This window comes from Falco peregrinus, chromosome 10 (assembly GCF_023634155.1).
Source record: "Falco peregrinus isolate bFalPer1 chromosome 10, bFalPer1.pri, whole genome shotgun sequence".
NCBI classification, from domain to species: domain Eukaryota; kingdom Metazoa; phylum Chordata; class Aves; order Falconiformes; family Falconidae; genus Falco; species Falco peregrinus.
The window spans coordinates 22639088-22652404 of NC_073730.1; the positions used below are offsets into that span (position 1 = coordinate 22639088).

General features: G+C 47.0%; 2 protein-coding genes across 2 annotated transcripts; one reads left to right on the forward strand and one right to left on the reverse strand.

Moving 5' to 3' along the window:
- Positions 1-1026: 1026 nt before the first annotated feature.
- On the reverse strand, positions 1027-8735 carry PIF1 (PIF1 5'-to-3' DNA helicase). The gene is made up of 12 exons (XM_055815390.1): positions 8224-8735; positions 8032-8137; positions 7829-7954; positions 7579-7732; positions 6910-7024; positions 6733-6839; positions 6187-6326; positions 5393-5499; positions 4500-4587; positions 3691-3836; positions 2529-2720; positions 1027-2141 (listed from the first exon to the last, which is right to left on the reverse strand). The coding sequence occupies exons 1-12, from the start codon at positions 8686-8688 to the stop codon at positions 2085-2087; spliced, it is 1803 nt and encodes a 600-aa protein (XP_055671365.1). The 5' UTR covers positions 8689-8735; the 3' UTR covers positions 1027-2084.
- Positions 8736-8851: 116 nt separating this feature from the next.
- On the forward strand, positions 8852-12450 carry CFAP144 (cilia and flagella associated protein 144). The gene is made up of 4 exons (XM_013299962.3): positions 8852-9024; positions 10051-10110; positions 11030-11133; positions 12164-12450. Exons 1-4 carry the CDS (start codon positions 8892-8894, stop codon positions 12227-12229), a joined length of 363 nt encoding a protein of 120 aa, XP_013155416.2. The 5' UTR covers positions 8852-8891; the 3' UTR covers positions 12230-12450.
- The last annotated feature ends 867 nt before the right edge of the window (positions 12451-13317 follow it).

A 13317-nucleotide genomic window follows, 5' to 3' on the forward strand; every position in this document is an offset into this window, starting at 1 on the left:
AAGCATCTGGGCTTTTAGCTCACCCATCAGACTTCTGGCAGGGAAGGCATGGACAGCCTTGCCCCTGACAGTTAGGGCAGCCGCAGCCTCTGACCACTGCACAAGGGGCACGAGGGGAAGATGGGAACAATGTCAGGAGATGGTCTGTAGAACAAGGTGAACAAAAGCGGAAATGCAACCCACGATAAAGGTGAAGGATGCATGTTGGAGTCCAGCTGGAACAACACACGAAGCATGAGTGGCACAGCACAGAGGCTCAGCTAGGGCACCCACTAGAGAATGGAGGCATGAGGAATGGACAAGAATGCTGCGAGATGGGGATGCACAGCAGGGTAGGGGGCTGATGCGCAGCCAAAGGAACAAAAGGCACCCTCCTTCCCAGAGTTATAGGCAGGGGAAGGTCATTTTTCAGTTCCTCCAAGCCAGACAAACAGCTTAAGTCCAGCACCAAAGATTGTAAAGTGTTGCTTTGTTTAAAAAAACCCGAAATTTTAAAAAAATTAAAATCACACACACTGAGAGTCTGAAAGACCAAAGGTAGCATCAGAAATAGCCTGCAGCGTGAGAGGGAAAGATCTCACCTTCCACAGACTCCAGCCCCAGCCTCAGGTACTCCCATCTACTCCCCACCAGACTTCTTTGAAGAAAGAACGTGCTAATAAATTGAGAAGCCCGTCTGAGAGTAAACACCTCTGAATAATTCTCACACTTCTGTCTTCTACTATTACTTCCTCCAAAACAATATCCCTCAAGCCCAGAAAAAACAAACCCCGCTTGAAAAAATACATTTTGAAATTCTACCAAAATCTCTTTTCTGTTTTGTTAACCCTTGCCTAGTCAACATCCTTCTCTGGCCTCAAGGAAAGCAGCTGCCAAGAAGTAGCCTTCAATTCAAACTGCAAAGGCTTCATAACAGAGACATTCACCTGCCAGAGATGAGGTCCAGCTGGATGTTGGTATTTTACGTTATTCCCACATGTTAAATATTTAAAAATATACAAGTTACTTAAGCTTTAAGCAATGTGCTAAAATACAAAGACCAAAGCTTCTCCTTTATTAAGGCTTTTAAAAGACAGTACATTAGTTCCACTGATCTCTGCTTTTGCTGAAACAGGTGAAGTTACAGCTCACTTCACGTGTCCTTGGCCATTATTCCCTACTGCACATTCAACTTCCACCTTATTAGTCAGACACATTGTTTCCAGCAGAAACTCCCTCCCATTTGAGCGAGCCTCATGTTTAAACAAGAGGGGCTCACATCAGCCCCCATCTCCTCTCACTCCCTTCTTGCTAATGAGGTAATGGATCTTCACGATTCTTGTAGTTCTATAATTATGGGTATAAGATCTAGGACTTCCTTCTATTTTTAAATGGTGCCAGCTCATCTCAGAAGGTTAAAAAAATAAAAGCTACAAATCATTGTATACAACAGACTAATAAAAGGCTATGCATCAGCATAACAGACAACATATAACTAACAGTTCTGCTTGTGGAGGAAGTTATGCAAAGGCTCCTGCTGTTAAGCATCTGGAAGGCAAGAACACCCCAGCATGCTATAAAGTGATAGCCCAGCTCCTGGCAGCTCTTTGCTTGCAGGAGAATCAAGCATGTATTCCAGATATCCAGCACTGCTTTCCCTTGTGTCAGCAGCTCTTGTGAACAGGTCCAATCCATTCAGGCGAAGAGGACACACACCCTTTCCATCACTCAGCTATGGTATACTTGAAGAAAGGCACACAAGTTTCAGTCTACATATGCGGAGAATAAAACACAATCAGGCAGCAATAGAATAGAACTGTAGGAAGGACCCTCAGGCACGTCCTTGTTCAGTCATTTTGTTTGCTAGAGTTGCATCTATGACACAGAAGTACTCAAGGCTTTATGGGTTCCGAAAGGGGCTACAGAAGCCTTCCTAATTTCAGAGGCACGAGATGGGGATACTTCTACATATCCAGAGTCAGCAGAATGAAGCAAACATCAAAATAAATTCCTTTAACTTCATGTTATGAAATATATAATCAATAGCAAGATCACCACAATGCAGTAGTCTGTGCTGATGCCTCACAGAGGCCGGAAGAGCCTTCTCAGCTGTATTTCCAGTTCTCCTTCTCATCATCACCTGAAAGGGTGTGCAGCGAATCCTTTGGGGGGGGGGGGGGGGGGGCGGAGACGGGGACAGACACACAACATGGACAAAACCAAAAAAAATATTGGTTTGTGCGATTTGAAAACAAGAGATTTTTTTTTTTTTATGTGTCTACTTCCCCTTCAGTCCTTACTGCAAGAGATGGATCAAAGAATTCCAACTCATCCTTTCACCCACAGGGCCAGGTTATACAATCCCAACACTACTATTTTGCCACCAAAATCTGCCCCACCACATTCCACCTCTGGAGTTTCACCTCTCCTGCCACTACAAGTTTTAGTTTGAATCATCTTGCTTAGGAAGAAAAAGAAGCATCTTGGCACAAACATCTGTCATCCTCATTGCACAAGGCAGGCTTTCCTAGCATGAGATTTTTCTTTACCTGGGTTACAAGCTCATGTCGTCTCAGCTGTCTATAGAACTGCAGCACAGAGGGATCAGCTCTCACTACTTTTGGGTCAAAATCCAGAACACGGAGACCTGCAAGGCTACGGGCTCGGGAGAGGGCTACATAAGCCTGCCCACTTTCAAAGACACGAGACAGGGAGATTTCCACACAATCTAAAGACATACCCTGTCAAAGACACAAAGAAGTTTGTTACAGAACAACAAACAAATAAAACAAGAGCACTGTGCTGTATCACCACTAACCTATCCTGTGAATCTGTCAAAGGTGCAGTCTTGATTTTTATTTAAAAAAAAAAAAAAAAAAAGGGAAGTGTCTTGTTCAACTATGTAACCAATTAGAATATAGGGATCGGTAGAAATGACAGTTTTCAACTGTCAGGAAATTGCTAGCAAACAGTCCACTGACTAACTCCAGTGAGCCTCTTGTGTGAAACTCCACAAATCCCATATAATCAACACAACAGGGAAAGAAATCCTGCTGTTTTCACACCTAATAGATAACTGGAGCAGCCACCAGTCTCAGGCAGTCCTCCGGCAAACCATCTGAGACAGAGTTTGGGTAAGACCCAGCCAGCTGTGTCTGCATCAGGAGACATCCCAGGAAGGAGAGGAATTTATCACATGGCATGGTTTAAATAGTGTCAGAGGAACAAACTCACAGGTCTCCAAGACAAGTATTTACCAAAGTGTACGAAGTCTTCTGGAAAGGTAGGAATTGTAATAATTATATTGAAAAAATCCAACACGTACCACTGAAGGGGGAGACCAGCCCAAAGAGCATAACCATGACTCCTGCAGCTTCCTCAGGGTCATTAGTGCTGATGACCATCAGGGAAACACTATCCTGACCCACCCATTGTGGTAAATAATGCTGTTTTATAAGCTAACACCAACTATGCAGGTAGCAGCACACTTATGGAAACTAGCAGTATTGCTAGCCCATCATTAACGCTATAGACAAGCATCACAACCAGAAGAGGTGCTGCCTTCGCTGCAGCTAGACACACATATTCTAGAGGGCCCCCACAACAAGGGCCTTTCAGTTTTCTCTCCTGTTTTACCAGCAACTGAAGCTCACCCAGGGAATAAGGCTTAGGATGGTGTAAGTCTATAGACAGCTGTATAAGAACACCCACCTGACTCTTGTGAATGGAAATGGCCCACGCCAATTTTAAAGGCAACTGTTGACGACTCAGATGAACTCCTGATGGTCCTTTGAAAACCCATTTCTCCATTTTTATGACCTGTGTGACCCCACAGAGAAACCTCACCTTAGGCAGCCCTGGAGGAGTAGGAGCAGGAGAGAAACATGGATGTATTTCTGACACTCAACAGCCAGGAAGCAGACAGGCTAAGAACACTTCCCCCCCCCCCCCCCCCCCCCCTTCCCCATGTCAGTCTTTCATGAATTTTAGGGCTGCATTAAAAAAAAAAAAAAAAAAAAAAAAGTCCCACAACAAAACCAAAACCAAACCAAACCACAAAAAACAAACCCTAAACGCACACACAGTAATCGGGATGTCGTGAAGTGATGTTGGGACCTACTTAAGCAGGAGAATTAAAGTCAGGTAATTTGTCAGTTGAGATGCAGAGAAAAATACATGTTGCAGGTAGCAGAACATTATTCCGAGTAAAAACAAACAAAAATTTACCCCACCAAGACTTGCTTCAACAGGACAGGAAATGCAAATGAACATAGAGATCTAGAAAATAAAGAAAAAAATCCGCAAGAGGCCCTACAGATAGCTACAGCTGATGTAGCACGTGATATTTTAGCTGACTAGAGCCCCAAGATATTCACTGCAGAGAAGACCTGCTCCTGTCTTTCCCTTAAGTTATTCTTACCAAGCAGTAAAAAAATAAAAATTAACAAGTCATAGCTGTCAATGATAAATTGTTTTTTTTCCCCTCTTCCTTCAACTACAACATCAAAAAGCTTACTTACCCTTCTGCTCACTTTCAAATCCTACAACAACTCCTCGTGCACCATTCACCAGTCCCTGAGACACATTCAGATTCTTAGCTAGCATCACCTACAGAGAAAAAGAAAATCCCTTAGCACACTGGCTTTACAGCCTGTTCAGCCAGCTGCAGTTAAGCTTCTAGCCAGGAAGCATAAACATAGCAGGCTGACATGGCCACAACCACATCATCCTATTGCAGGATAGAGCACAACCTCCCATTTGATTGAAATTATTTCACAGCCTTTTCTTCCTAGGATTCCCAGCTACATCATCAGGCAGCACTTGACACAAGCAGCTCAAGTGAAGTGTTCACAGCCATGAGCTCAGCTCCAGGCAACACATTCCACTTCCCCAAACACCAACCAGCCTAGACATACAAAGATTCTAGGAACACCCAAGGAACAACTTTCCAAAGCAAACAGTGCTGCTGCTAGGCACAGTCCTGCATCCTTTCCACTCTGACAGCCCTAGCTCACAGCAAGATGCCCAGCCCTGCCGATTTGGCAAGCTGTGCCATACCCTTACAGGCCGGAAGGGCTGCTGCACATGGAGCTAAGACTGCAGGCAGGGACTGCCTGTGCTTTTTTCTACCTGGAAGCTTCTAAACCAAACTAAAAATGTCTGCCAAAGTCATAGCAGTCAGAGTCCACAAGATACGGACCTGCACTCAAATCAAACTAATTCTGTCTGGATAAGATTCCAAGCAGAAACGATACAAAGACAGAGATAGAATCTTCTGTTGGCCTGACATAGCTGTTCTATGCAGAATCTACATTCTGTACTTCAAGCTACTCTATACATTTATCTGCTATTCCTTTGTTTTTCTTATGCTGTTTGATCCACTGGTCTTTCACAAACATGCACACACACCTACCTGAGCTCCAAGCTTTAGCTCAACTCTACCACCCACAGGACACTGAGCATCAATTAGCTTCACTAGCTCTGGGTCACTGTCCAAAGCCTCAAAAGCGTGCACTTCTCCTATTAAGGACACAAAGATGTGAAAAATCACAACCATTGAACATATTCCACACAGTGCTGCAGGAGGCTTAGCGCTTATTTCTAACAGCAATTCTTTTAATATCCATTCTGCATTGCTGGTAGGACATTTTCACACAAAGCTTGTCACATCTAAAAGCAGAAAGCTCGTTATGGCCTCTCTTCCAAACCTAACTCCAAGAGCATAAGAAGGCTCAGGAATCAAAGGCCAGCAGGAAATAAGAACTGAGCAGTCACCATTTTGAGCATATGACCAGTTTCGCTTGCTGCCAAAACCAGATCTCCGAAGAGGATTAAGGAAGAATCCTAGGGCCAGACAGGGAGGCAAAAATGAAATAACCCTTAATCCAAGCTGTGGCTCGATAAAGCACAGCCTTTCTTAGTCGCTGTACAAAGAAAAAGCAGGGGTATGAAAATAATAAATCATCTGTCCTACCTCACAGCAAGCAATTAGCTCACTGTCTATTACACACCAAAAAGTAACAGTGTGGATTTTTAAGCAAAAAAAGCTGTGAAGTTTTTCCCCATGCAGCTCAATTTCAACATGCACAGCTTGGACTGGTGCTGCTGGGCATAACAGAACACCAGTTCCTCCTGACACCACAGTATCGACATTGCATCCACTCAGAGCTCAGCCCCAAAGCCAGCAGTGTCCTCCAAGTTGTTCACCTGACAGCTGTTGCAAGCATCTCTCATTAGTTATTTCTACGTCATCTTTATGGGTGCATAGCCGCGTAGCCAGGATCCCATCACGCTCAGACCTGTTAGCAGCAGTCTGCATCAGCTGTCTGGTAACCTCCTCTGTGCACCTGGTAACCAGGAAAAGGGAATTATTATTTAAAGTGATCAGGAACAAGTCTTGAGCAGCAGTAACCTCCACACAGCTGGATCAGCCTGTGTGAGCCCCACGCCTCTAGAGAGGACAGAAAAAGGTAACTACGCAAAGCTGACAAGCAGTACAAGTGCCCCAGCCCTGCCCTGGCCACTTCCAGCTCAGGATTCACTGAATTCCTTTGCAGAAATTGCAAAGAGCCACCCTAGAAATGGTCCTGCCTTACTAGTGCAGCATATACAAAAACTGCTTACATTAACTAAAGCATTTATAGCTACTGCCCCCAGCCACGCGTTCCCAATAGAGCACAGAGAAGTAACACACCACTCTTTCCTCCATCAGTAGGGAGCAAGGATTGCAAAGAAAGACAAGTTTCTCCTCACCTGCCTAAACGGATTGCACTCAGGAGCGACACAAAGGTCTTGTCGGTCTGTCTCCGCACTTCAGTCAGCTCCATGTTTATGTGGATGCATTTCCTCCAGCTTTTTGCCTGGTAAATAATTTTCTTGTTAAAGAGGAAGACTTGAAGCATGACAATAAGTTTAGGGACAGCTTTGTACCTGGAAGCAGAATTTGGTTTCTTCATTAGCCTTGCAGACTGGGGGTAGCTGCAAGAAGTCTCCACAGATGATTAGTTGAATTCCTCCAAAAGGCTCATCCCGTTTTCTGACCACCCTGAAAGGTAAGAAAGAGAGACATTTGAGTGGCATCCATGACCCGGACATAGTCAGGTCTCAGAAGTTACTTCTTAGTCCATCAGTATATTCAAACATATACTACCTGCAGTAAAATATGATTATCCTCAGCTGTGTCAGAAGAGCTCAAATAATAAAGCAATGCTCTACAGACATTAAATATGCTTTGCTTACCCACCCCAGGAGTCATTACCAGCCTTGGTTCTTTGGTAGCTGTTAACTACAGCTGCTTCTCTCTGCAAGAGAAAACCGCTGGGCACAGCATAGACAGCTGTATTGTGGACTCAGCTCTACAGACAACACTTGGCTCCACAGAAGGAAACAGCAACCACAACAGCCACAGCTAGAGAGCAGGGACATGATCAAAACCTATCTCAAGAGAAATATCTGCCCAAACGCTGGCTGTGATTTCACACTTCCTTCTGGTCCTATGCCAGCAGTTGCCTTGTATTCCTTCACATAACCAGGGAAAGGAAGCAGCCTGAAAATTTAGGGAAATTCATTTGTTAATTGTGCAACCTGAAGGTTGCTCACCTCGCCACTGCCTCCAGCTTGTCAAAGAACTTGCCATCCACCATGGAGATCTCATCGATAATTAAGTGCTGGCAGGCTAGCCAGTGCTGCCGTACCCCAGGCCTTTCTGCCAGCTGAACACACTGTTCCAGTGGTGCCTTCCCAGAGCCGATCCCTGGCAGGGGAGAAAAAAGCAAAGCTTCAGGAAGCTCCTGATTCTTTGGGAGGAGAGCAAGAGCCCCCAGCCCCTTGCTGTCAGGCAGACCATTACCTGCGAAGGCATGGAGAGTGGTGCCACCAATGTGGCAAGCCGCCACTCCTGTGCTGGCCGTAGTGTAGGTGACACTCGGAGGGAGGGAACCCACGATCTTCTTCAACAGGAACGATTTCCCGGTCCCTTGAAGGAGGGAGAAGAAGCAGGTCAGCAGCGATTCCCGAGGACTTTACCGGGTGACAGCCGCCCGGCCCGCTCACCTGCACAGCCAGTGAAGAAGATGCTCTTCCCACTCCGCACGGCGCCCAGCACCGCCTCCTGCTCCGCCGAGAGCCTCACCGGGGGCCGCCTCTCCGCGCGGGGCACCTGCGGGACAGGCGGCGGCTCGCCGTGAGAGCAGGCCCGGTAACGAGGGCCGGTAAGCGGGGCTACCCCCCAGCCCCGGGACTCACCGCCGCCGGGCGCTGCCCCCGCGCTTCGGGGCCGCGCAGCAGGGCCCGCTCCTGCGGCGGGCTGATGACGGCGAAGGCCGGCGACTGCCGCTCCAGCAGGCGGGGGGTGCGCGGCGGGCCCCGCGGCCCAGCGAGAACCTTGAGCCGGAGGAGTCGGAGGAAGCGGCGCAGCGCGTCTGGGGGACAGTCGGAAAGCAGGACCTGGGCATGGCCCGGCCCCACCCGCACCGCCGCCCGGCCCTCGCCCGCGAACCGCGTAAAGAGCCTCACAGCGTCACCGGCCAGCACGAAGCTCAACACCGCCGCCGCCTTGCCGCTGCCGCCGACCACCCGCAGCACCGGCTGCCGCAGCTCGTTGCGGCCCAGCAGCACCAGCGCGCCCCGCATGACGCGGCGCCGCGGGGCCTGTCCCCCCAGCAGCGGCTGCTCCACGGCCACCGTGCAGCGCAGCTCCGCGTCCTCCATCCCTCCGTACCGGCCGTTCAAACCCGCCGCGTGCCGCCACCGCCAATCAGCACCAGGGGCTTTAAACCGGCGGCCAATAAGGAGGCGCGAAGGTAAACGGCCGAGGGGAGGGGCCGAAGCACCAGCTGAGCCAATCAGTAGCCCCGCGGAGGACCACGTGAGCCGTCGCCAGCCGACGGGACGCCGCGTATCTGGGCGGGGCCATGGCCGCCCGCGGCGGGCAGCGGGAGCCGCCGGACCCGGTGCGGCAGAACCAGCTCCTGTGCGAGCGGGTGCGGAAGGAGCGGCAGTGCCAGAGGCTGCGCACCCAGTACAGCGTGAACCCGCTCCACCGTGGTAAGGCGGTCCCACGGTCACGGAGAGCCGGCGCGAAGCCCCGCGCCACCGGGCTGGGGGCAGGCTCCGGGGGCTAGGCTCCGGGGCCGGCCGGTGTGAGGCTGCGGTGGGTCCCGCGGCACTCGGCTGACCGTCAGGGACAAGCACCCGCACTCGAGAGAGGGGTAGATCTAGAAGGAGCTACCGGTGGGCTTTTCGTTTGCCCAGGGATCCAGCCTGCACGCCCACAGAGCAAACGGCGGCAGGGCCAGCTCACCCACTCGGGTGGTGCCTTGGTAAAGGTGCAGAAGCGAGGCAGCTATTCAGGAACTAGAACTCCCAGGTCCTGAGCAAACAAACCCCTCAGAGCTAAGAAGGGTTCTTGGCAGCACAACGCTACACTGTGTTCCTTCAGCCCACCAATTCATGGTCATAGCGTATCATCATCTGTGCTGGCACAGATGGGTGGTGTGAATTGATTCACTCAGGTCTAGCTTTTACAATAAACCAAAAACAAACCAAAGGAAAATAATTTCCTGGAATTTGGCACTCTACAAGCCACCACTTGGGTGGGGTAGATCTTTGCTGTGGTGAACGCAGGCAGCACCCAGCGAAGGGCCTTTAGCATGTCTAACTCCCTTCCCTTTCTGGGAAGTTGCTGTTAGTCTGCACTCAGCTCATTTTGTTCTGTTCACGTGCAGTTCTTCCTTTACAACAGGGGTCCTCAAACTACGGCCCATGGGCCAGATACGGCCCCCCAGGGTCCTCAATTCGGCCCCCAGTATTTACAGAAACACACACACACACACCCCGCCAGGGGTTGCGGGGGGGGGGAACCAAGCAGCTGCAGATGACTTGGTGCCACTTAATCTGCGTGCCAGCCCCCTGTTTAAAAAGTTTGAGGACCCCTGGTTTACAACTTAAGTGAAGCAACTGGGCCCAGACTGGGGAATAATTAGAAAGAACATTCACCAAAATAGATATCCTACACTTGGCTATGATGCTAAATTCACATTAAAGTAATTCACCTGCATCGTTTCTTTCCAGTTCACACTATCACCAAGAAGCCTATGTCTTGGCATGATAATATAGAAGAGCCAGCAGATGGTAAGAAATCTCTGAACAGCTTATGATAAGCTTAAGATAAGAAAATGACTAATAAGTAAGATTTTAAAAATCAAATTACTCTAAAAGATGACATAGGTGGAAACAGTCCTCTGACAATATAAGAAAGTTAAACTCATTCATGATTTTTTGATAAACATAAGGCGGGGGGGGGGGTTGACCTTTAGGCCCTTTCCCATTACTTTTCATTATCAGTACAAGCTTGCATTCATGCAGTTATGCTTTTATTTTTGTTTTTAGTTATCATACTATAAAATTCTGCTTGAGAACATAAACCTCTTTCGGGGGAAACCAAAAAAACAAAATAAAATCTAGAAATATGTTTTATATGTACACGTTGCCTGCCATTGCTGAGTCTACCTAACCACCCTATATGGTAAATTGCTGAAATGGCTGCTGAGTCTTGCTTTAGAGCACTAATATCAGGAACCCTTACAGCAACTGCTCCCTTATTTCTAACATGCCAGTTTTGTCTAGAAACCATAATGGCTGGTTAGGGTTGGCCTACTCTAGTCAAGGATGGGGGGTGGGGTGGAGAAAACCAGAACAGGGTAAGGCAGCAGGTCTCCTGCAACTGAGAAAGATGAGAGCTAACATGGAGCACTGGTTGATACTAGATGTGATGTAAGATGCTGCAATACAGTAGACAGGGATGACAGAAGTAACAGGACAGGACAGCCAGGCAAATCTTGAGACTTCCTCAGGATGAAAATTTGAGTACAAATGTCAACCTGCGTTCTCTTGTAAGATCGTTAACAGAAGCACAGAGGTTGCCTCCAGCCTTGGCTTTCTCACTATTGCTTGGACAGTGTGAAGACGTCCCATTCTAACACATATCCACAGGTGACTGGGTTTTAAACGTACTTTCTTTTACTTGTATTTGTGTCTCTTAAACCAACAGCTGCGTTTCTCAGTCTTATTCACCATGCAGCGCTGGAGCCAACAAAGAAATATTCAGAGCCACAAACTGAAAGCCAAGAAATTGGTTGGAACACACAACCTTTGGTGAGTAGGGTGCTTAAGGACCCAGCTCTTTGCATGGTTTAGACAGATTCAACCCATCACACTGAAAGATGTTCATGCAAGAAATAATTTGTGGCAAACATGGAAAACAGGAATGACTAGGGATTAGGAGAGCTGTTCATGGACAACAAGATTTTATAATTTACACCTAAAATGACTTCACATAACATAGGGTTGTGAACACAGAAACAGTAGACTTCTGAGAAACTTTTATGCAAAATACCTGCCATGACAGTTGACTCCAAGCCTACTGCCAAATGCTGCACACATAATCACGGCTGCTTATTAAAGCATTCAAGCCATGAGAAATGGCATAGTGAGCAATGTGAAGTGACATACTAAGCACTGTGAAAAGAAATGTAATGCTGTACAGTATCTTTCAAACAAACTGCAAGCAGAACCATAAAATCAATAATCAGTTAAGTATACCCGAGGCAGAATACACCAGTGAGGATTCATTTGAGGAAATGTGAATAAATAAGAGGAAAAGAAATCTTATTAAGAAGCTGAGACATCAATCGTATCTGACAAAGCAATAGCTGTGACAATGACTTTGTAGATTAGTGTTTTGAGAAAGGCAAATGAGGACCTCATTAATTTTGGTGTGTTACAAAGAAAAATGAGGCAAGAAAATAAGATGGTCTTCTGCAACTTTTCACATTACACTTCAGGTAAACTAGTTACTCAGGACAAGGCTAGAGACAGACATCCCAGCAGGGCTTTACACTGTTAGATACTGCTGTAGGATTAGACTATTTGTGTGTAGCAAAGTGAGTTACTTTTAGAGAGTCAGGACTCGTGATGCTGTTTCGTACGTTAAAGTTGTTTTTTTCCACCAAGTTCTACCATAACAAAGCAGTGAACAGTGTATTCTCAGATAAGTGGTACCCTATTCATTTGTGACTCGGGCATTTCTCAGCAGCAAGAACACCACACATCGCTCTTCTCAGAAGGGACTACTAATAGTAATTCTAGTAAAAGCACATGACTATTCATCATTTTTCTTTCCCAGATTCACGTGGACCGTACTGATTGCAGGCTCTACTTCCCACGCCGAAGAACTGACATCACTAAATAAATGGCTGCTACAGGGCACAGCGAGGAGCAGTCAGAACTGCAGTAGTAGTGGCAAAACCACACAACTTAGATAGAAGCAGTTAATGGTATCTCCTGTTAGGCCCTGCTTGTTATTAGGTAGACTTCTGGCAAGAGAAGATATTGAGAAAAGGGAAGAGAGAACCTCAATCTGTCCAGATTTTCAGCCTGACAATAGTTACAGAAATAAACCTGTTTATAAGATTGCTGCATTTGTCTCACTGCTGTTTCAAAACACATCTATATAAATAGTCTAAAAATCACTTTAACATCTTGACAGGCTCCAGACTTCTTATTCAGACATTGGCAATGTAACCCAGAACTCAAGTTCACCAAGTACCTGTCAACAGTAGCTGTGGAAAAAGCTGTCAGAATGAAGGGAACACAGAGTAGGCTCCAGCCACCGTTCATAAAACAGCTAAACATGAATTAGACATAATTCTGTGCAAACCATTTAATGTGTTCACACATCAAAGGTTTAAGTAGAAAACAATCCTTCAAGAAAACTGTAAGAAGAAATTAGTGATAAGGCACTAGTTTCCACTTGCCACTTGGAAGCATCCAGCCAGCTCCACAGTGAGCTGCTTGATGACAGCAGAAACACATATCGCAACACACAGAAACACAGGAACCCCACTGGGGAGCACAGTGCTCTTAGCGCGCTCGGCTCTTCATCTTCTGTCTTGCTCTCTTTCCAGGTCTCTTCTGCAAAAAAAGACAGATTATGATCTTTATTTTCATGTCCTCAATCTCTGTTCTAGCTCTACAGCTTGAGCAGGATACCCAGGAGAGGATATTTGTCAGGATCTCTGGACAGGGAGGTTTTGGGACACAGGTAGCAACAAATATTACTTGCTAACTTCCCCACTCATTTCCCTGCTGAGATACTGAACCACTGTCTTCAATTCCGTCCTCAACTGAATAAATGTTCAGCTCCCATCTCTTCCAGATGCTGGAAGCACACATCATATACTCAGCTCTCCCTCACAGACCAGGGCTGGCTTCCTAGCCAACCAGGATTGTTTGCATGCAATTTTACTTACATTGAGGGCTTTTTTTCCTCCTTTTCCT